General features: G+C 38.9%; 1 protein-coding gene across 1 annotated transcript in view; it reads right to left on the reverse strand.

Annotated features, from left to right (window-relative positions):
* POU6F2 (POU class 6 homeobox 2) overlaps positions 1–24,869 on the reverse strand; it is a 728,490-nt gene that overhangs the window by 375,089 nt on the left and 328,532 nt on the right. The window contains exon 3 of the mRNA XM_042783132.1: positions 2,718–2,809. Coding sequence (XP_042639066.1) covers positions 2,718–2,809 — 92 coding nt within the window. The remainder of the gene's footprint in view (positions 1–2,717; positions 2,810–24,869) is intronic.

A 24,869-nucleotide genomic window follows, 5' to 3' on the forward strand; every position in this document is an offset into this window, starting at 1 on the left:
CTACTTCCGTAGTGATACTGCCTCGGAAACCCAAGGAGGGGTCTCTATGAGTCGGGTCTGACTCGACGGCACATAACAACAACAACAGGTGATGTATCAGCAATAGTCTCAGTGTCTATATTTTTCTAGAGGAACTAACACAAAACTGGTACTGAAGGGTTTCAACTTTTTTTTTTTTTTTAATGCAACATGAGTCTAATGAAGAAAGGGTAATTAAATATCAGCATAGTACAAACCCCAATGTATACTAGCCAGGCACTATTATGTGCTTTGGAGTCCCTAAGTGGTGCAAAAGTCTAAGTGCTCAGCTGCTAATTGAAAGGTTAAAAGTTCGAGTCCACCCAGAGGTGCATCAAAAGAAAAGCTTGGTGATCTACTTCTGAAAAATGAGCAGTAGAAACTCAGTGGAGCACAGTTCTACTCTGACACACGTGGAACTGTCCTGAGTGGGAGTTAACTTGATGGCAAATGGTTTTATTTTAACATTTTATATGTGGCATTTCAGTTATACTACCAATGAGGTATAGAAGGGCTAAGAAATTTGTTCAAAGTCTTAGATCTAGCAAGTAGTTGGGGGGAGGCGGTTCAAGTCCAGGCACTCAGCTCAGAACACTTTCTCTTCATCACCTTTTAATTCAAGGAACATATAAAGTGAGATTATTTCATCTGTTGAATGGAGGTGGGGTGGGGGCTGAGCCTGCTCACTGGCCATTCCCCACACCCTTCCTGTAAGGCCCCTTCTGGGAGACTTCTGAGGAGATCCTGGTACTCCACACAGCCTAGTTTTAAAACACTGCCTCAAAGTCCATGTAGCACCTACTGTATTTGTTATACTTTTCTAAATTTACACAAAATATTTTTGTCTTCCTTAAAAAAAAAAAAAAACAATTAAAAAATATGCTACCCTAATGCACAAAATAAATATACTTTGAGAATAATAATAATAAAAAAAGACAATTTCTGGCCTCAGATTCCTGGTGTTACATTACTGCCAATATGCCACTAGTAATATTATGGTGAGAGGAAAGACTTCAAACTGTATACAGGCCAAGGATTTGGGCATTTTGTCCTGCAGCATTTTTTTTTTTCTTTTTAAGGTTTATTGTGATTTGGGTGAAAATTTACAGAGCAAATTCATTTTCCTGCAGCATTTTTTTGGGGGGGGCAGGAGTTCTGGTAGCTTAGTGCCTAAGGCACTTAACTGTTAACCAGAAGGCTGGTGGTTCAAACCCACCAACCACTCCTTGGAAGGAAGGTTGGGCAATCTACTTCCGTAGTGATACCTCCTCGGAAACCCAAGGAGGGGTCGCTAGGAGTCGAGTCCGACTTGACAACACATAACAACAAAAACAACAACAGCATTTTTTAAAACCGAATTTGAAGGCTTAAGTCAGGGAATGCACCCACCAGATTGTCACAGTCACCACCACTCCTCACTGAGCTGGATCTGTTCTGTTATTTATCTAAGAGGCATTAGAATTTGTTATCCCTAGTATGTTCATGGGAGCTCGGGTGGCGTAGTACCTAAGACATTTGACTGCTAACCAGAAGGCTGGTGGTTCAAACCCCCCATCCACTCCTCAGAAGGAAGACTGAGCAACCTACTTCCGTAGCAATACCTTCTTGGAAATCCAAGGAGGGGTCTCTATAAGTCCGCTCGACTCGACGGCAGTGAGTTTTTTTTTTTTTTTCAGAGTATGTTCACGCACACATACATGCACACATGCACACATGCACACACATGCATGCACATGTTCAAACACACACAATGTTACACATATGAAATTAGGCAGGGCATGAGCCTAAGAAGCCTGTTTGCACAAGTCCTTTCTAGGCTAACCATGAGTGAGTGGGCATCTCCCCAGGCTTCATATCCATGGTACATAGCATCTAAGAGGAATGTTGGGATCACAGGGTGTAGGGATACTTTGTGGCAGCTGGAACAAGAAAGTCAAGACCAATCCAAGATCTAAACTTGGGTTTTCTAGCTTTGAACTCATGAGCCATCGATGTGCTGGACATGATTATTTTCCAGGAACAACCATGACAGCAGAAGGGAGAGGAAAGGCCAAACTTCAGCTTCGCTTTCCACAAAAGTAAAGTGAACTCTGAAAGCTTCACACCAAAGGACAGAGGTTAAAAAAAAAAAAAGCTCAGCCTTTTATAATTGTGTCCTACATCTCCATATAACCCACACCAGGCTGCAAAAAACAAATATTGTACTTTAAAAAATAATGAAAGTATTTCTTTATTAATGCAGGAGCTATGTGTGATGTACAGTATTGTCAAACCCAATAAGCTGAACTTGCATTAAAATTGCATTAACTTTTTTATATTAAATCACATCTTGTATTTCAAAAATGGCTATAGTAAGGCTGAAATAACTTAATTTTCTTCACACTCCAGTCATTAAAGTTTTACTTTCTAGAAAACTGCATGGTAACCAACAGCATAGTTGCAGAGGATTTTAAGAAAAAAAAAAAATCCAAATGATTAAAACCAACATTTTCTTTAAAAATAGGAGTTTTGAAAACACACTTTTTTTCTCGATTGTTCTTAATAAATAATGTAGCCATATGGCATCTCATACAAAAATTTATCACCATCTTTGCTCTGTTGAAGTTAATTGGATTCAACTCATTATTATTTATTTGGTTATTTATATGGTTGAACCATCCTAGATGCAGCCAAACGGAAAGCAGTTGAGAAATACTGACCTGTGGCCCAACCGGGTATGTGGGGTGGGTCTGACTGGCCTGGTGTTGCTCAGGGGTGCCTGGGTCTGAAGGTTCTGGGTTTCCTCTGGCCCCTGGAATCCAAAAGAGAAGTGCTTCCTTAATACAAGATCCAACCTGAGGACTGCCCATGATCCCATTTTCCTGTGATGTCACATCACATTAAGGCACAAATGATATGACACAGTGGTTTATCAATAGCTTCAGTGCTCAAATCACTTATCAACTGCATAAATTATGCTAACAGGCATTCAGATGGCCAAAGTCATTCCAGGAGGTAAAAGGATATGACAGCAGGGAAAGTGACACTATCATCAGTTGTGCTAATAGACTTGCATTATACATCAATTTGCAGAGAGTACACCAGTGTTTTGCATGTGTGGAATACTGCATCCTTTATTCATAGGCCAGCTAATCTGATTTCCCAAAGCCAAAAAAGCAAGTATGATCTCAGATATGACGAAGCATATCTACAGCATCCCTCAGTATGGTTTTCCTCCATCTTCTTCATATTTTTAGCCCTTTCCCCATACAACTTCAGACACAGGCTCTTATGACTATGTTTTTCTATAAACAAAGCTTTCTCTAATGCCGTCTTATAGAATGTCCTAAAAAGAATATGGATCTCCTTAAGCAAGATTTCTGGGTGCTAACTGAAATTTGGAGTCCCTGGGTGGTCAAATGAAAAGGTTAGAGGTTTGAGTCCAGCTAGAGATGCCTCCGAAGAAAAGCCTGAAGATCTACTTCCAAAAAATCAGTCACTGAAAATCCCATGAAGCACGGTTCTATTCTGACACAGATGGGAAAGCCATGAGTTGGAGTTGACTTGATGGCAGTTTTCTATTGTGTTTTTAATTGAAATAGGTGTAATTCTACACTGACACCAGGGAGTCCAACTATGCTAGATATAGAGCACAATTGACTTCCTTCACTGGAATCCTATTAGATGCCAAAGCAAGAAAAATGGAATTTCACCAAAGCAGCAACTCTTTCAAGCCCTCTTAAATATTATAGTTTCTCTGTGTGTGCTTCTATACTGTGTTGTAGGGTGCACTGTAGCAGGTAAGATAGTGCCAGCAACAATAAATACATAAATAAGTAAGTGAACAAACAAATAAAGCTAGCAGCAATTTTCAAGGGCTTCCAGTTGTTAGCTTTTGTCTTCTTGAGTTTTCTAATGAGTGGGGAGTGGGTTGAAATCCAATTCCAAGCAGAACTTAACAAGATCCTCTTTCCCGATGTTTGTCCTATGAATAGCAAGTGGAAGACAATTCAAAACCTGTTTACTGGCATGCCATGGATGACAAAGAAAAAGAGGATATGATTCTGTCACGCTTATAAATTTTAAAGAAGGTATTATTGGCTCATTTAAAACAAATTCTTCTATATATTCTCCAAAGGGACAGACTCATAAATAATGGAAATGTGGAAAAAATACTTCAGCACATTAAGCTACAAATAAAATTGACTGCTACATATTATTCAATTGACTTCTATCTCCACAGCGATGTGTCAATCATAACAGCATTTTATAATAGGATTAAGCAATAAATGTGCAAAGCTATTATGCAGAAATCTGAAAATCTGATTAATTTGTAATATTTATTATTATTTTTTTGTGTGTGCAGAAAATCAGAAACAGACATTGCTTGGGGAATACTTACAAGCACTCTATTGAAATTTCTAAATTGATTTGGAACAAACTAATAAAAACACAGACTTGCTGACATTTTATAAAGTGAATTCTGTCAAAATATGTTTGGCATTTTAATGATTGCTGTCATTTAATAACAAGGATAAGATGACCCATCACAAGATACCAACAATTTCCCCATAATGTGCAGGAGAAGACCTTTCTTCTAAATTTTTTGTATGTAATTTACTTATTATACTTGAAAAACAGGGTGTTTTAAACTTGGAGGCACATTATGCAGTGTAAACCTCATGATCTCTGTTCTTCCTTCTGTAAATCCTATTTTGCCGTGAAAGTCTCAGCAGAGCTTTCTGTGCTTCTATAGAGCTAACCAGGTCCCAACATGGTGCTTTGGGTCAAATATTCAGATTAGGTAAATTCTCAGATGGCTCAGCTTAGTTTTGTAAGGTGTTTTTTTAAAATTGTCTTCCCTTACTTTCCAGGCATAGAATTTTATACTGGACTGTGAAAAGAGAGTTTTACCATACATAGATAAATACAGAAATCTTTGTAAACTATATATCTTAATTTAAAAAAATGTTTTGCCATGCCAGATACTTCCAATTCATATTTCATTCATGGATACCAAACTCACTTTTTGATTTTGTTCCTAATGATGCACCATTGTCATGTTCAGGCAGGCTCTGCCTCATGCAGACACTGTATCAACAAAATTTTGTGTTCGTTACACATAACTCTGTATAGATTATATTTGTTTATGTATTATCCTTTGTTGCTGTAGGCCCTTCCCAGTACACAGTAGCTTGTTCTGAAGCTAGTTATTCTCAAAAATCATGTGTTCAGTACAGGGCAATTTCCACACAATTTCATGTGTAAAATGAATTCTTTCACAGACTCTAAAGGAGATTATGTATGCTCTCCTGCCTGGATCCAAAAGTAATGTTTCTTCTTAATGCGCATCTCCATTTTCCCCAAACATATGTATCACACTTAACCTTGTAGGACCATAAAGTCATCTGTCTGGTCATAAAGCAGCTCCTGGATCAGGTGCCTTCGTGGAGTCAGAGAGGGAATCCAGCAATTGGAAGGGAGGAATAAATGAAGTCAGCTAAGGGGGTAAGAGAGATTTGAAGCAACACTTAGCCATTAGAAGAAAATTTGAGGTTAGATGTTTCTATGGGCACAGACAGGAAGACATCACCTTGAATGGGCTGAGCAGATCCCTCTTGATCCAGAATCAAGGAAACAGAATCAGAATATTCTATCCCTGGAGACCAAAGAAGTCCAGGAAAGGACTCTGCATCTTGCTTGGAAGTTAATATTTTAAGCCTTTAAGCAATAACTATAGACTCCATTGAGGGCACTGGTTCACAGGTAGAATTCTTGCCTGCCATGTGGGGGACCCAGGTTTGATTCCTGGTGGAGGAATCTTAAGCTCAGCAAGGTGAACTGGTCAGTTTCATGCATCAAGTTTCAGTAGAGCTTCTAGATTAAGACACACTAGCAAGAAAGGCCTGACAATCTACTTCTGAAAATCAGCCATTGAAAATTTATGGAGCACAGTTCTACTGTGACACACATGTGGTCACCATGAGTGGGAATCAGCTTGATGGTCACTAGTATGGGCTCTATTAGTGTAGGGGCTGTGTTCACTGGCTCACCATTTTATGCCCACTCTCCAGTATAGACATTTCATTCATATTTATTGAATATTAATTTAGGATAAATAGAAGCTTGGCTTTTGATTTTTGGAATAGTACAACTCCTTTAAGATAGGCAGTGGTATCCACTTGACTATTAACTTTTATCGTGTAAGTATTGCTGCCATTAAGTCAATTTCAACTCATGGTGACCTCATGTTGGAAATTTGTTGAAATTAGTAGCTTATTGGTGAATTCTATCTTAATTCCAAATTTGGTTTTCAGAGTAGTTTGGCATCAGGTATAAAACAAGGCACTTTTAAAAATGTTTAACTCTGCCTCTGTTTAAATATAGCCCTGACACTTAACTGGGTGTATGAACCTCAGAGAAGTTTTCAGCTTCTTTATGCATCAGTTTTCTCTTGCCTAAGATGGGAATAATAACAGTAGCTATTTCATAGAGTTGCTATTGTGAGGATTAAATGTAAATTGCTGGGGATAGTGCTTACCTACCACATAAGTGCTATTTGTGTTGACTATTATTATTTAATGATATTTAATTTGATAATACTTTATTTAATGTGTTCATACTAGTCATCTTTCCCAAGTCATCTCAATACAAATTACTGATCTTATTGTGTATAAGCTACATTCTCTCACACAAAATATTGTCAAACATAGTGCTAGAAGATGAGGTTCCAAGGTTAAAGGTACCCACAATACACAGTGGTTGCAACAATGGACTAGAGCAAATCTTATAGGATGCTTCATTCAATTGCACATGGGGTCTCCATGAGTTGGAGCAGACTCTAGGCAGCTACCAGCAATGCACACACACATATAGTAAAACAACAACATATATATATATAGTAAAATATTGTATATATTGTAAAAGTAAAACTACTTGCTCTGAGAATGCAGCAATGATCATTCAAGAATTCTGACCTTTCTGTTGGAGTCATGTCACTCAGGACCTTTGAAATTTACAGGCCGCTTTGCAGGTTTCAGAGGTGAGATCAACACTTGAAACACTGGAAACATGATGTTGAATGAATGCTGTCTGATAAACAAGCCACCAAAATCAGACAAAATGATAGATGGGTGGTATATAACTCAAACTCACTCCCATTGAGTTGGATCCGACTCATATTGACCCCTCCTTGGGTTTCTGAGGTGGTATCACTATGGAAGTAGATTGCCCAACCTTCCTTCCAAGCAGTGGCTGGTGGGTTAGCTTCTGGTTAGCAGTCAAATGCCTTAAGCACTATGCCACCAGAGCTCCCATATGTGTGTGTGTGTGTGTATCTACATATACATATATATTCATTAAATAACAAATATATATTATATATATATATATATATAATATATTAAATATATATTAGATACATTCATTAGATAATAAAAACCTGTCTCAGAACCTCTACTCTAAAACAGATTTGCACTCCAGTATAAATTTGGTAATTTTTTCCTTTTTCCATTGACTCTTCCAAACAAGTCATTATAAGAAACAAATATAACATTTTCCTTCTTCAGAAGGTATAATCCTTTCTGGTTCCTTACCTCATTACCTTTGAAAAGAGGGTATGAAGGCTATGGTAGATTGAGAAGGAAACAGAATTGCAAATATGGATTGCCATCCCAAATAAAAGTGTTCCATATTTCTCCCCCATGTTGGCCATTCCTCCAAAGTACAGTATGGAAGATTCCCTTGTTAATGGCCAATGCATTTTTAATGAATTTGCTTCTTCAGATTGAGAGTTTAGATTTCTGTCTTGTATACATTAGCACAAACATAATCACATGAAGGTCATAGAGAGTCCTCAGCTTTTTCTGGTATTCATACATTTCTAGCCCACTGTTTGCAGTTTTCCTCAGTGAGTGAGGTGATGCAAAGGTCATTTATTATAAGATGGACAGTTGAATGCATTATTATTTCATGTTGGGCATGTGAACCTCAGCTAAGCAGAGCAGAGACTTCTCTAAATTAAACTTCCCTTTCTTTCAATTTCTTCAAGATTACTAAATGCCAAGAAGGGAGTGGAGGTGTCTATAAAAATCTTTTCAAAGCCACTGCCACTGTTTGCCACTTTTTATTGCCAGTCTGGATTTCTTTATGATATTGGCCACACTGTATTTATGTACAGGATGCTAAGCAGGCCCTCAGTAGAATTTGTAACTCTGAAGTAATAAGACTTATTTTACAAACCACACTTGAAAATCAAACATTCATTAATTCACATAATGGGTTGTGTATTTTTGCAAGTTACATTATCAGATACTTGTAATTTCATCCATTGAGGCCTAGAGAACAGAAATGTCTGGTGACATAATGTGAAAAACCAATTCCTTTATTCTTCTGTTGTTACTAGCTGCTGTTGATTTGCACCCTGAGTCACAATAACCCCTAACTCATGGTGACTCAAGCACCATGGAACAATGCTGTCCAGTCCTGTGCTGTCCCCATGATGGGTTACAGATCAGACCATAGTGATCCATGGGGTTTTCATTGGCTGATTTTTGGAAGCAGATTGTCAGGCCTTTCTTCCTCATCTGCCCTAGTCTAGAAGCTCCATTGAAACTTATTCCATGCCCTAGGAACACACAAGCCTCCACTGGCAGACAGCTGGTGGCTGCACATGAGGTGCATTGGTTGGGAATGGAAACTGGCTCTTCCACCTGGAAGATCAGAATCCTACCACCAAATCGCCACTGCTCCCATTTTATTTTTCTAAAACAAAACAAATAAAAAAAAACAAACTCATTGCCCTCTAGTCAATTCTGACTCATGTGATCCATGTGTCACAGAGCAGAACTGCTTCATAGGGTTTTCTTGGCTGTAATCTTCACAGAAGCAGATCTTTCTTCTGCTGCATCGTTGGATGGGTTCCAATCACCAACCTTTGGGTTAGTAGTTGAGCACAAACCATCTGTGCCATCCAGGGACATTTCATTCTTCTAGAGGGTAATTAATGATAAGATGATTTCCTGATAGAGGGAAGTCTAGTTTTCTTTGAGTGAAGGTTCTAGGTCCTCAATGGTTCCAAATGCTGACAGGTTCTAAATGCTGTTAAGGTCACACACACACACAAACACACACATCCATGAAAAGTCAATGAGGGATTGAATGCTTATCTGGGTGAAAAGGAGCCCTGGTGATGTAGTAAAGCACTATCCTGTTAACCAAAAGATCATTGGTTCGAACCCACTAGCCAGTTTAAAGGAGAGAGATGTAGCAGTAGACTTCCATAAAGATCACAGCCTTAGAAACTATGTGGGGCAGTTCTACTCTCTCCTGTAGCATCCAGCATTGCTATGAGTTGGAATCAATTCAACACCAATGGGTTGTAGTTTTTTTTTTTTTTTTTTTTCCCCAAGCTGAGTGTGACAGTTATGTTTGTGTGTCAACTTGGCTGGGCCTGGTTGAGTAGCTGGGCAGCTGTGGTAGTTATTCCCCATGATGATACTGGCAATCAACTCCATGGTGGAATCTACCACAAGCAGCTGAGTAGCTGTCTTTGGGATGTGGTCTGTTTCCCATATATAAGCAGGAGTTTGGAATAGTATCTCTAGCTTATGGCACGTTTGGACCCTGCATGTAGCTGTGTCATTGCTCAACAGCCTGCTATGCTCTGCCGACTTTGGGACTTACAATGGATTTAAGTTAATGGCCTGCCGTGTGGTTTGGTAACATTGGGACTGTGCCTTTTTCCTTGTCAACCTTGGAGCTTCTCAGCATCAGCAGCCAGTGGCTGTCTGAGTGAAGAAATGCCTCTAGCTCCAGTGGGCTGGGAGCAGGAGGCAGAGCTGGACCCCAAATTTGAGGGGCTTTCACCTAGCCCCTAGAGCCTGGCACTTTGAACTTGGACTTAAAACCTCCAAATTGTAAGAATAAACTCCTGTTTGTTAAAGCCATCCCATTTGTGAAATTTTCTTGTCAGAGCAGCACTAGGTAACCACAACACTGAGTAAAGTATAAAAAGAAATCCTACAAATCCCTTATTTGGATTGATTATCTGAAGATGTTTTTCTAATGCCTATCTAAAATTATTCGGATGATGATTTCAATTCTACATGTAAATTTAATCTGTATGTGTTATAGAACATTTCAAAGTTTTTTTTTTCCTCAAAATTTACTAAATCTCCCTTCAATTTTCCTCCAACATTTTTTTTAATCATGCTTGTTTTCACATCCATTAATAAATGCAGAGCTGAGGTCCTGTGATACCCAATCCAACAAAGGTCTCAATTTCTGTAAATGCTTCCTTTCTAAGAAGAGATTCATCAAACATACTTAGGCAGGATCCCATGACATATTGGTGGCAAATGGAGAGCTTTGGGCTGTGAATTATACTCTCTATAAGAGTGTTAGTTCTTTCAGGGCAAAGACTGTTTCTCGTTCATCTTTCTGTCTCCTGCAGGTGAGCTCCAGGCCTTGGTATTCATACATGTATATATACATATGTGTATGTATGTTGGTATTTTTGCATATAGTAATAGGTTGCCATTCTTAAAATGAGGGAAATACGTATCAAAGTCAACTGGAAACATTTAAGCACTAGGTTTTAAACCACCTGGAAATGGTTTGTCTAATTTTAAAACTGTATGCTTTAGTCTGAGGGCCTTGCTAACTTTCATCCACTTCTCCCAGGAAAAGAACACATACAAAATAATTGCTTTGGGCCCACCATTGATATTACCTGCAATCTGGACATGGAATCTTTTGTTTAAGGGAAAATCAATGGGACTCTGGTGCAAGACCCTTGGATAGTGGGTCGTGTGTATCCTGTGCATGTAAGCCCATCAGTGGAGGCTTATTTCATGCAGCATCTATGCTGAACTCTATGCCAGGGTCAGCTACATAATTCATAAGGCACAGGCAAAATGAAAATGTAGGTCTCTGGCCCAGAGTTGGGAAGTCAACTTCCCCTTCCCCAAGGCTGCAGTCCTAACTCCATTCTGATGGGAGACTCCCAAGGGATTGCAACCCTTGAGCTGGGACACAGTAGTTACGTGGATCAGAGATGGACAAGAGTTTCCCTCTGTATTGCCTGATGAATGTTCATACCCTCAACACACCCAAGTCCAGGCCTGTGTGAAGGGTGGAAGAGGTAGGACTACAGAGAGACTCAGGTTTTCAGGGGCCTCACTGGCTCAGAGGTAAGGGAGTGGGTGGTGAGAACTCATCCATCCTTGGGAAGTGAGGAGGAGGTGGTGGGAGGCAGAGAGGATTTGTCAAATCTCAAAATTCAAAAACAAAATTATTAAAGACATGTCCTTAGAGCATCAAATCTCAAGGACTGGGCCCTTTTGGGTTGGGAGTTTTATGCAAATGTATGGGTAACATGATATGAAGCAGTACCTGCCCAAGGCTCATGGTCAGCTTCTACTGACTCAGTTTCTATAAAATTTTGGGTTACTATCTTTCCATCAAGGAGTCTTTTCATAAAGGGTCCTTCAAATTTTGAAAATTGTACCTAAACTTACAACTGCTTCCAAGAGAATCACTTTTACAAATGAGTGTAAATTTTGAAAAGAACATTTGTGACTACAGAGAAATTTGGACATGGCTTTTTTTCCCCAACAGTTCTGGTGGCACTGTGGTTAAAACATTGAACTGCTAACCAAAAGGTTGGTGATTTGAGCCCCCAGTCACTCCATGGGAGACAGATGTGACAGTCTGCTTCTGTAAAGATTTGTAGCCTTGGAAATCCTATGGAGCAATTCTATTCTGTCCTATAGGGTCACTGTAAGTCGGACTCAATGGCAGTGGGTTTGGCTTTGTTTTTTCTCCCAGCTAGAAGTGAAATCTACAAATCATCAATATATCTATTATATATCATTATCTGTGATCATATATCATTTGGTGGAAAATTAGAATTAAAATATTATTTTATTTCCTATTAACTATCAGTTATCTATGGAATAATGGAGAGACAGAACATGGATTTTTAAACATGTTGTTAGTAGCCATTGAATTGATTCTGAATTCTGAAGACCCCATGTGTGTGAAGTAAATCTGTTCCATAGGGTTTCCAAGGCTGTGACCTTTCAGAAGCAGATTGCCAGGCCTGTCTTCTGAGATAGTTCTGTAGGGTTAAAACTGCCAACCTTTAGGTTAGTAGTTGATTACTTAACCATATGCACCACCCAGGGACTCCTTTAACACAAAAATTGCATAAAAGATGTCACATGCCTCTCTTTTTTTTTTAAGTTATTAACTCTCTAACAGTTTTATACTTTCCCTAACAAGAATGCAAATTTTCTCTCCTGACCAGCCTCCTGACCATGGGCAAGCTTGACAGTATGAGGATATAATTAAGTACACATCAAGGCAGTGGAATTGACTTAGTTCAAAAATTCTCCCACATTATCTATCCATGGAAAAACACACAAGAATAATTAAGAACTGACCTTAAATGTATTTGGAAAATGTTCAAACCTGTTAAATAATCTGCTTTGAAATTTTGTTACTAGATTGGGTGAATAGTGTGTGTGTGTGTGTGTGTGTGTACTTGGTGCATGGAGAGATGATAGCAAAAGGAGGGAGGTTGAGTTGATATTTTCTTGTCTAACACCTGTGTTACAGAACTGTGGTGTTCAAGGGGTAATCTGAAGATCTTGTAGATCTTTCTGCCATATCCCTTCCTCCAGCCCTCCTCTGGAGACATTCCCGTTTATTCTCCAATCTCAGAAGGGCTGTCTTTGCAGTCTTACAGACCTACAGGGCTGCCCCATCAACAGTTTAATTTTGCAAACTCTTTTCAGTTTATTGAGTCTTTTGGCAGAATAACTCCACATAGAAACCTGGAAACCCAAGCCTGAAAGAGAGATTGGGGTCGAGCTGAATCAAAGTAGCCACATTGTGGTATCATGAGTCTAAAATCCTGGCTTGGACCAAATGTTAAATGGAAACTACCAAAAACCAAATAATCAAAACTCAATGTTATCAAGTTGATTCTGACTCATGGAGAGCCCCATTAGGTTTCCAAGGATGTAAATCTCTATGGAATCAGACTGTCTCATATTTCTTCCACAGAATGGCTAGTGGGTTTGAATCACTGACTTTTTGGTTAGTAGCCAAATGCCTTAACCACTTACACCACCAGAGCTCCTTGAGACTACAGTGATATATAATTCTCCCTCTTCTCCTCTAAGACCCTAGATGCCTTTCACAGGGCTGAACACTGTACAACCCTACAGTGGCCAGGAGGCTACTAATCTGACATTCAGAATATGATTTAACCATGAGCTACAACAGAATAAATCTTTATTTCAATTGAAAATGATAGCCTCCGGGTACAGTTGTTTCTGAAACACGTGGTGCAAGAAGAGCTTGTAGACGTCAAACACAGAAAATATGTAGTTTCCATCCACCATAGCTGCATTGGTGTCAGAAAACAAGCAGGTGATTAGATTATCCTGAACATTCAATTACACAGACTTGGAGATTTTAATTTGACAGGGCAGTCAAATCAAAGAAGAACATTAATAATTGCATGCTCAGGAATAAGGATATTGGCATTTAATTTTGCCAAATGAAAACATTTTTAAAAAACTGACATGTAGTACCAATATCATAAAACAAAGTATTTAAATGTCCTTTTCCCATCCCAAAGTATGTGTACTCTATCTAAAGGACAATCTTTTAAATTGAAGAAATTTACCCTAACAAAAACTTACTGCATTGTACTTTTTTTTCTCCTTTACCTTCCCTTCAGTCAGTGACTTTGTTGTAGACTGACACCACTGCATCACAGAGCATTTGAGAACTTCTCATTGACTTATAGGATGTGAGAAATCCCAGCATGCTCACGTCTTGGACTCCTTCAGACACAGGAAGCAACTGACCCAACATTCCCACAATGGTACTTCTTTTAAATAAATTAATTCATTTCTTCCCCGCCTCCCCAATCCTCTTTGTAAAGAGATAACAATATAATTTCCATGATATATATTTTTTAAAACTTCTTTATGCCCACTAATGCTGGTGGTGTAGTGCCTAAGGCATTTGACTGCTAATCAGAAGGCTGGCAGTTCAAACCCACCAGCCACTCCTCAGAAGGAAGATTGGGCAATCTACTTCCATAGAGATACCACCTTGGAAACCCAAGAAGGGGTCGCTATGAGTCCAATCAACTCGATGGCAGTGAGTTTTTGGTATTATTTCATGAACTGTTATAATAGCCCTATAAGGTATTCATAATTATGATGTCCATTTATACAGGAAACTAAGGGTATAGAGTTTAAGTCACTACCTGATGTCACATAATGAATAAGTGACAGAGAGGTGACTATATCCTGGGCTACCTGGCGGAAGGCCTATGTCTTTATCCACTAAGTTACTGTACTGTTCAGATATTTTATAACAATTCTGAACATCATGTTCCACTTAAAGTCAAATAGGACAAAACCTTCACAGAATTCGTTCAGATTATTTTTCATCATTATTTTAACTCCACTAATGACAGTATCAAATGCCTAGAAATTCACGTGTGTTACATTGTATTTTTGAGTCTATGTCAGAGTTGCAGTTATAAAAACATGCCTACTAAACATGAGTTGGACTCATTTACTGAGGACTTAACATGAGCCAGGCACTATGCTCAATATTTTACATAAATTTTCACATTTAATCTTCACGGAAGCTCTGTGATATTGGGATTATCATCTTATTTAAGGGATTTGGAAATTAAGGTTTAGAAAGGCTAAATATCTCACCTATGGTCACACAGTGAGTAATAGAGTCAGAATTTGAACTAAATTCTGTTTGACCCTGAGGCTATCCAACACTACATATCAAGTGCAAATATTGCATGGAGATGGGATGCAATAGATCACCAACATCATAATACAAATTGTGCTTTTTCAAATATTTTCTTCTGTAAGTACTGGAAGGAGCTCTGATGGTGTAGTGGTTAAGGCATTTGGTTGCTAACAAAAAGGTTGGTGGTTTGAACTCTCTAACTGCTCCATGGAAGAAAGATGAGGCAGTCCTCTTCCATAAAGATTTACAGCTTTGGAAACCCAATGGGCATCGCCATGAGTCAGAATCAACTTGATGGGAGTGAATTTGTTTGTTTGTTTTTGGTAACTAGTGGAACCTGACTCTAGATATCTCTGGGCTCCAGGTATGGAAAGATTTGATGGAGGAAGGGAAATAGAACAGAATGTATAAATGTAAATGTGTGGGTGCCAGAAGAAGTATGTTTTCCCTGTGCTGTAATTTTTTTTCCCAGGTGTATTCTTAAGTTCCTAGAAAACAACATTCCCAATCATCTTTAACATAATCTTCAGAATGGACTAAATAACAGTTGCATTCTGAGTTTGTTGTTTTGTTGTTATCTGCTGTCAAGCTGGCTCCCAATTCATGGCGAGCCCATGAACAATGGGATTGGACAAATGTTATCCACAGGGCTTTTCACTGTTTGATTTCAGAAATAGATTGCCAAGACTTTCTTTCTAATCCATCTTAGCTTAGAAGCTTGAATGAAACTGGCTCAGCATCATAATAACACTCAAGTCACCACTGATGGATGGGCAGTGACTGTGCTGAGATGCATCGGCTGGAATTTGAACCTGGGGTTCTCCACATGGAAGGTGGGAATCCTATCACTAAGCTACCAGTGGATCATGTATTTTTAGGGCCTCCAGTTTTGAGGTGAGGTCCCTAGACTAGTAGTGTGGGTATCATGTGAGATCTGACTGTTGGTGATAGTTGCCATTGCCATTGAGTCTATTTCTAGTCATTGCAACCTTATCTACAACAGAATGAAATGCTGGTGGACCTGTGCTATCTTCATGATCACTGGTGTGCTTGAGTTCAGTTCTGAATCTCAGGTCCCACGGCATCCAGTCTTCACTGAACCAGAATCTGTATTTTAACAAAAATCCCCAAGTGATATCCACAATGGTAATGTTTGAGAAGCACTGGTTTGAGTATATAATGTTCTTCCCTCTTTCCTTCCTTGTTTCCCTCCTTCTTTCCTCTCTCTTTCCCTTCTACCTTATTTTTCTTCTCTCACTTATTCCTCCCTCTTTCCCTCTCTCCCTCCCTCCCAGCCTCCCTCCCTCCCTCCCTCCCTCCCTTCCTCCCTTCCTCCTTCTCTTACTCTGTTCCTCCCTCCCTCCTTTCTTTTCTTTCTTTCCTTCCTTCCTTTTTCCCTTAGATTGCATTTCAAATATAAATGTACTTGAAATTCCTACTTTTATCAGGCATTTGCAATAGACCCTTAAATTCTACTCCCAGGAGAAAGGGAGGTGAGAGAATGAGAAGAAAATGTTCTACAAGAGTACTCTCAATCACAGTAATAGCCCTGGACCACTTCTCACCCTGTGCAAACTAGCAAGAGGACTCCCAAGGAACAGGCTCACAGCAGGATGAGCTGGCCTTATGTTCTTAAAGGGAAGCATATTTATCCTTTTAAAAACACAACAAAACTGATGCCAAATCTAGCCCAATATCATTGCCCTGTGATTTATGGCAATTTCCCTGACCACTTTCTCCTTCCACATCCATATCTTTACTTTTCCATTTGTGAGGATCCGTGAAGATAAGAGTCCAGCCTCTCCATTTCAGTTATTTACTCTCAGAACACCACACTCTTTGCAAAAGTATCTAGAGCGCCACTTTAAAAAAAGGGAATAAAAATTTTAAATCTTTTAAAGCTGAAATAAAACTGCATCTCTACACAGACACTCCAAAAGGGTAGAATTTGCAATCACTCTTGCGTGCAACTGAAGATTGGTGAAAGTAGGGTCATTTAGAACTCAGCAAAGGGCAGGAAGCAAATACCCTCAGAGGAATTACATTGCATGAAATTGTAGCATCACACCTAGTTAGCAACCCCTTACGGTAATGGAGTCTCTGTAACAGCACGACCACACAAAATTGTGCAGCCAGGGAAGGATGTCACACAACTCACTATGGACAAATTGACAAGAGCTACGAAATCTTCTTCAAAGATGGAGATGGGATAACAACAACAACAACAACAACAAAAAATGCTTCTGTAATAACATTAAGTAGGTCTAGAATATGAAAACACACATTAATGTTCCATTGATAGATTGTTTAGAGTCTTCCCCCACCCCCTTGAGAGTTGGTTATAAAAAAAATCAAGCAGCCAAACTAGTCCAATTAATGTGTCTCTGACCAATTTTTTCTCTTAGTCTATTTATTTTTCAGCATTACTGTAATTGAAAAAGTATCTATTGCTGAAAGACGCTATTAACTTGAGTGCATTCATAGAGTGTTATATCACTAATAGACTCAGGTCATATTCTTTTATCCTTTTAGCAAAACATTATTTTGTTGTTCTCTTGTTCTGAAGATTTTGTTCCACTTAAAGTCAAATAGGACAAAAGCTTCACAGAACTCATTCAGATTACTTTTCATCATTATTTTAACTCCATTACATGACAGTATCAAGTGCCTATCAATTTCCATTTGTTATGTTAACTTATTTTTGAGTCTATGTGAGAGTTCATATTATAAAAATATTACTACTAAACATGAGTTGGACTCAGATTATAACTTACGTGTTCTATGTCCACATATTTTTAAAATCTAATTTTTGAGTATTACATTTGGATTTAGAATTCTAAGGTCAGAACTGAAAAAAATGAGCAAACTTCTAAATAGAATGGTGAAAAACTGAAATAGTGAAAAAATGGGTTGCTGTCAAGTCACCTCTGACTGACTATGGGCCATGTATCAAGAGTAGAACTCTGGTCCATTGGGTTTCTATTTTTTCTTACATTTTTTTCTCTAAATTTTATTCATTTTGCTATCATTGTTGAAATTAACATAAACTCAATGCCCTCTAAAATTTCTGTTTAATCTTTTGAGTTGCTGTTGTCAATTTGATCACATATATATAGTCCTTAAAACACCATAATGCTCAAACCAGACATTTTCACTGTTGTTGTTGTTATGTGACGTCAAGTCAGACCTGACTCACAGCGATCCCTCCTTGGGTTTCCAAGGCAGTATCACTATGGAAGTAGATTGCCCAACCTTCCTTCTGAGGAGTGGCTGGTGGGTTTGAACCGCCAGTCTTCTGGATAGCAGTCAAGTGCATTAGGCATTACGCTACCAGAGCTCCCACTAGTGAAGTTAAACTACTGCTCAGTTTTAAGATGAGTTTTAAGATTTTTTTTTTTGGTTTAAGATTTAAAGATTATCTCAGGGCAGTAGTTTCAGGGGTTCATTCACTCTCCATGACTTCAGAAAGTGTAGAGTTCATAAGAATTTCAAATTCTGGTCTGAATTTTCCCTCTTTTGATCAGAATTTTTCTCTGAAATCTGATTAAAATGTTCAGCAATGGTAGCTGGGCACCATCCAATTCTTCTGGTTTCAAGGCAAAGGAGGCAGTTGTTCATGAAGGTAATTAGCTACGCACTCCATATCCTCCTCCTATTCCTGAATCTCCTTCTTTCTATGTTGTTCCAGGTGAACAGGGACCAATTGTGCTGTGGATGACCACTTGCAAGCTTTTAAGACCTCAGGCACTGCACAACAAACTAGGAGGTAGAATTGTTGTTGTTGTTATGTGCAGTCAAGTCGGACCCGACTCACAGCAACCCCTCGTTGGGTTTCCGAGGTGGTATCACTATGGAAGTAGATTGCCCAACCTTCCCTCTGAGGAGTGACTGGTGGGTTTGAACCGCTGGCCTTCTGGTTAGCAGTCAAGTGCCTTGGGCACTACACTACCAGAGCTCCCAGGACATAGAATAGAAGCACTAAACATGCTATTTGGCCAATTAACTGGGATGTCAATCTTTTCTCTATTTATCATGATGTTGCTTATTGGTCCAGTTGTGAGAATTTTTGTTTTCTTTATGTTGAAGTATAATCCATACGGAAGGCTACAGTCTTTGATCTTCATCAGGAAGTGCTTCAAGTCATCTTCACTTTCAGCAAGGAAGGTTGTGTCATCTGATATTATAGGCTGTTGTTAATGAATCTTTTTCCTGATGTCATGTTCTTCATATAGTTGAGCTTCTCAGATTATTTGCTCAGTATATAGACTGAATAAGTATGGTGAAAGGATAAAACCCTGACACACTTCTTTCTTGATTTTAAACCATTGTTCTGTTCAAACAACTGCCTCTTCGTCTATGTACAGGTTCTTCATGAACACAATTAAGTGTTCTGAAATTCCTATTCTTTCCAATATTATCCATAATTTGTTATGATCCACATAGTCAAATCACTTTGTATAGTAAATAAGGCACAGGTAAACATCTTTCTAGTATTCTCTGCTTTCAGCCAAGATCCATCTGACATTAGCAATGATATCCCTTGTTCCATGCCCTCTTCTGAATCCAGTTTGAATTTCTAGTGGTTCCCTGTCAATATACTGCTGCAACTATTTTTTTTTTTTAGCAAAATTCCACTTGCATGTGATATTAGTGATACTGTTCAATAATTGTCACGTTCTATTGGATCAGTTTTCTTTGGAATAGGCACAAATATAGATCTCTTCTATTTGTTTCACCAGGTAACTATCTTCCAAATTTCTTGGCATAAACAAGTGAGTCCTCCAGTGCTATATCTGTCTTTTGAAACATTCCATAGGTATTCCGTCAGTTCCTGTAGGCTTATTTTTCGCCGATTCCTTCAGTGCAGCTTGGACTTCGTCCTTCAGTACCATTGGTTGTTGATCATATGCTACCTCCTGAAATGATAGATGTAGACCAATACTTTTTGGTACAGTGACTCTACTTATTCCTTTCATCTTCTTTTGATGCTTCCTGCATCATTCAATATTTTGCCCATAGAATCCTTCAGTATTGCAAGTAAAGGCTTAAATTTTTCCTTCAGTTCTTCAACTTGAGAAATGTCCTGGGTATTCTTCCCCTTTGACTTTCCACCTTCAGGTCTTTACATATTGCATTAGAATGCTTTACTTTGTCCTCCTGAACTGGCTTTTAAAATATGTTCAGCTCTTTTACTTCTTCATTTCTTCCATTCTTTTGAACTAATCTCCATTGAAGAGCAAGTGTCAAAGTCGCTCTGACATTATTTGGGTCTACTCTTCCTTTCCTGTCTTTTAATGACCTTTTGTTTTCTTCATGTGTGATGTCCTTCATGTCATCCCACAACTTCTCTGGTCTTCAGTCACTGGTGTTCAGTGCATCAAATCTGTTCTTCAGATCATCTCTAATTCCTGGTGCGATATACTCAGTGTCATATTTTGGCTGTCATAGACTTGCTTTAATTTTCTTCAGCTTCAACCTAAACTTGTGTATGAGCAATTGGTGGTCTGATTCATAGTCATCCCCTAGACTTTTTCTGACTGGTGATATTGAGATTCTCTATTTTTTCTTTCCACAGTTGTAGTCAATATGACTCCTGTATATTCCATCTGGGAAGGCCTACATGTATATTCGCCATTTATGCTGTTTAAAATAGGTATTTGCAATGAATAATTTGTTGGTCTCGCAAAATTCTATCATGTGATTTCTGGCATTATTTCTATCACCAAGGCCATATTTTCCAACTACTGATGTTTCTTTGTTTCTAACTTTTGCATTCCAATCAACAGTAATTATCAATACATCTTGATTTCATGTTTGGTTAATTTCAGACTGTAGAAGTTGGTAAAAATCTTCAATTTCATTATCTTTGGCTTTAGTGGTTGGTGCATAAATTTGAATAATAGTAGTATTACCTAGTCATCTTTGGAGGCATATGGATATTATCCTATCATTGCCAGTATTGTACTTCAGGACAGATCTTGAAATGCTTTTTTTGACTATGAATGCAACACCATTCCTCTTCAGTTTATCACTCCTGACATAGTAGACCATATAACTGTCTACCACTCATCTCTCAGGTGTTATACTGTGTTGACTTTCATGTTGCTGTGATGCTATGCTACCAGTATCAAATAAAAGCAAGGCCACTCACAATGGACAGGTTTCAGCATAGTTCCAGATTAAGTGAGAATCAGAAGAAAGACAGGGCCAGGTCCACTTTGGAAACAAAAATAGAAAAAAACTGGCCACTGAAAACCTTATGTATAAAGAAACACTGTTGGATATAGTGCCAGAAGATGGACCCCCCACCCCTTCAGGTTGGAAGGCACTCAAAATACAACTGGGTTCTCCTCAAAGTAGAGTTGACCTTGGTGACATGGATAGAGGAAAGCTTTTGGGACCTTTCATTTGTTGATGTGATAAGACTCAAAATGAGAAGAAATGACTGCAAACATCCACTGATAGTCAGAACATAGAAAGTATGGAGTACGAATCTAGGAAAATGGAAAGTTGTCAAAAATGAATATTTTATGTAGCTTAGTGTCTAAAGCATTTGACTGCTAACCGGAAGGCTGGCAGTTCAAACCCACCAGCCACTCCTCAGAAGAAAGGCTGGACAATCTACTTCCATAGTGATACTGCCTCAGAAACCCAAGGAGGGGTTGCTATGAGTCGGATCTGACTCGACACCAGTGAGGTTTTTTTTGTTTGTTTGTTTAAAAAAGAAAAAAAGAGAAAGCTTCCAATTAAACCAATTATGTTATTGATTATAAGAAATATCCCAATTGCAAACACATTATAATACAAATTAAAAAACTGTATCTTAAGATGAATGAAATATATCAGTACTCCTTGACTTTGTGTATCTATAGATTATGGCACAGAGAATAGTCAATAGAATCAACTGAAAACTTTATCTTAGGAGATAGATGTAATCTCTAAATACCTTCAGGATTTGGTGGGTTAGAATTTATTACTAAAATGTGATAGTTGGATAAGAGGCCTTATTTAAAATAAATAGATACAACCAAAAAAATGTCAAGGAAAGAAATTAGCATTTGTTGACCATCAGCCAAGGGTCTGGTAGCATACTAGAAAATTCTACATCTGTTATCCTTTAATTTTCATACTAATTTCATTACATTAGTATTGCCATCCCCACTTAGAGATAAAGAAACTAAGGTTCAGGAAATTTAAGGAACTGAAACAAAGTCCAATGCTTATTATTTATTTATTTATTTATTTTAAAAAATAAGGCAGCAGAAGAGCTGGGCTTCAAGCCCAGGGCTAGTCAAGTTCTTGTACTCATTTAATCCCATGCCATGTTGTAGGTAAATCTACATATGTATGAGTAGAACTATAATGAAGTGTATTTATGCAGGCAAATGCTGTTCAGCCAAAGACTACCAGGTCCATCATGCAGTTGAACCCACTTGGGCTTGTAGACTCACTGAAGTCAGAGTGAACATAGAGCCTAGGAGCAATGTGGCATCTCAGGAAGAAGTTATTAGAAAAGACAAGGTGCAGGATTTAGGCTTGTGTGAGGTGATTTTGGGGAAGATTCCAGGAAGTGAAGCTTTTCCTCTGGACCAGATGTTGTTATGGAGTGAACTGTGTACACCCAAAATATATATTGGCATCCCAGCCCCTATGGGCTATGGATGTACTCCTGTTTGGGAATTGGGTTTTTCTGTTATCTTAATGAGATCATATCTGTGTAGAGTGTGTCCCAGACCTAATCACTCTTGAGTTATAAGGAGCAGTAGAGACACAGCAACAAGCAAACCATAAACAGAGAGAAATAGATGCCGACAAGCAAACCATAAACAGAGAGAAATAGATGCCGTGTGAAAATTGCCAAAGAACCAAGAAACAGCAGGGCTATAGGGCTAAAGACAAAGCTCTCCCCCTAGAGGCGACAGACAGAGTCTTCTCCTATACATGGTATCCTGAATTCAGACTTATAACTTCTTAAACTGTGAGAAATAAATTTCTGTTCTTTAAAGACACCCAATTTCCATTACAGTATTGTGGTATTTCTCTTGTTGTTGTTGTTATGTGCCATAGAGTCGGACCTGACTCATAGCGACCCCTCCTTGGGTTTCTGAGGCAGTATCACTATGAAAGTAGACTGCCCAACCTTTCTTCCAAGGAGTGGCTGATGGATTTGAACCGCCAGCCTTCTGATTAGCAGTCAAGTGCCTTAGGCACTATGCTACCACAAATACAATACGGTATTTCTCTTATAGTTGCACTAAGAAACTAAGAAAGATGTTATCTTGAAGAGAGGATAACTAATATCTTAATAATTCTTATTTTTCCAATTGCTGTCCAATCATTCCCAACTCATGGTGACCCCATGTGTTTCACAGGGAACTGTGCTCCACAGGGTTCTCAGTGGCTGATTTTCTAGAAGTAGATTGTCAGCCTTTTCTTCTCAGGCACCACTGGTGGACTCAGACCTCCAACTGAGTATGTTGTTTGCACTGTGCTGGTATTTCAATTATTTAGAAAGTGGGAAAAATGAAACAAGGCTAAAGCTGAACTTGGAAAAGGAATGATATTCATCCTATGAGCCAAGATGGAAGAATATTTGATCATTTTGTGGTTTGGGCAATGTTCTTGTTTTTGTCTATGTTCAGATATGATTATGGAATGGTCTTGCTTTTTTCATGGTCAGGGAGGAGTTCTGGTGCCCTTATGCCTAAGGCATTCTAAGGCATTTGACTGCTAACCAGAAGGCTGGTGGTTCAAACCCGCCAGCCACTCCTCAGGAGGAAGATTGGGCAATCTACTTCTGCAGAGATACTGCCTCAGGAGGGGTTGCTATGATTCAAATTGAAGGACTCGATGGTAGTGAGGTTCCCCCCCCCCCATGGTCAGGAGGTAGCCTGTCTGATGTGGGTGTTCTGTGAAACTGTTTATATTCATCAAGAGAACACTGTGAGTGCTAGAACTCACTGTGAGTGCTAGGCCAGCTCCTGGAAGCCAGGGCTGTTTTTTCTGCTCCTCAGGCTTTTACCTAAGGGGGAAAATAAAGCAAAAATATCATTTTGAGGGCATATGTCCCAAAATTACAAGACAGATATTAATGGTGCTATCTAACACTAATCATATATATATATATATATATTTTTTTTTTTGTAAAGTAGACGTGTTGAGTGACAAAGAGCTTCTCTTGGAAGTGCCTGCTAAAAGCAGAACATCTAATAAATGTGTGCTTGGCCTGTCTGACAGTTTCATCTCTCAGGGGGTTTAGGAAGCAGGAAGTGATATTCTTAGTCTAGACTTAATTCTGATCAATAGGGCCAAGTTAAAGTAATAGGATCCTTGGGATAAAGTGACCATCTATTCCTAGACAGCTTATTTATCAAGAAAGGAAATGTGGAGTAGAGTCTGGGATGCTCTAGATTTCAGAAAGGTGATTCTGAAAAATTCAGGAAAATCAGCAGCATGATCCCATAGCCAGAATCCATAAACAGAGAGGAACACGCATGAGCACAATTAAGTGTTCTGGAATTCCCATTCTTTGCAATATTATCCATAATTTGTTATTCATCAAGAAAGGGAATGTGCTCTTGCATAGTCAATAAAACACGTGGCAGAACTGGTAAAAAAAGTTGGAGGGTAATGGCCTGTCTGACTTCTGTCTCATAGGAGTCAGCTAAGGCACTTGACTGCTAACCAGAACGCTGATGGTTCAAACCCACAAGCCACTCCTTGGAAGGAAGGTTGGACAATCTGCTTCCGTAGTGATACCGCCTCAGAAACCCAAGGAGGGGTCACTATGAGTCGGGTCCAACTCGATGGCACATAACAACAACAAAAACATGGGCTGATGTTACTGATGGTGATTCTATTCCCTTGTGAGGTTATAGGCAGAAAGAGAATGTCCCCACCACACATTTTTTGCAGGCACTGAGTTTACGTTAAGGAGCTCTGGTGGTGCAGTGCTTATGGCACTCTTGAGTTATAAGGAGCAGTAGAAACACAGTTTCAGCCCCAGGACTACAGGTGAGGAGAGGCAACTCAGGGATGCCCAAAGCAGCAGGCCGGAAGAGCAGGAGAAAGGG

This window comes from Orycteropus afer, unplaced genomic scaffold (genome assembly GCF_000298275.1).
Source record: "Orycteropus afer afer isolate SDZICR_OR568_19922 unplaced genomic scaffold, OryAfe1.0 scaffold00690, whole genome shotgun sequence".
Lineage (NCBI taxonomy): Eukaryota > Metazoa > Chordata > Mammalia > Tubulidentata > Orycteropodidae > Orycteropus > Orycteropus afer.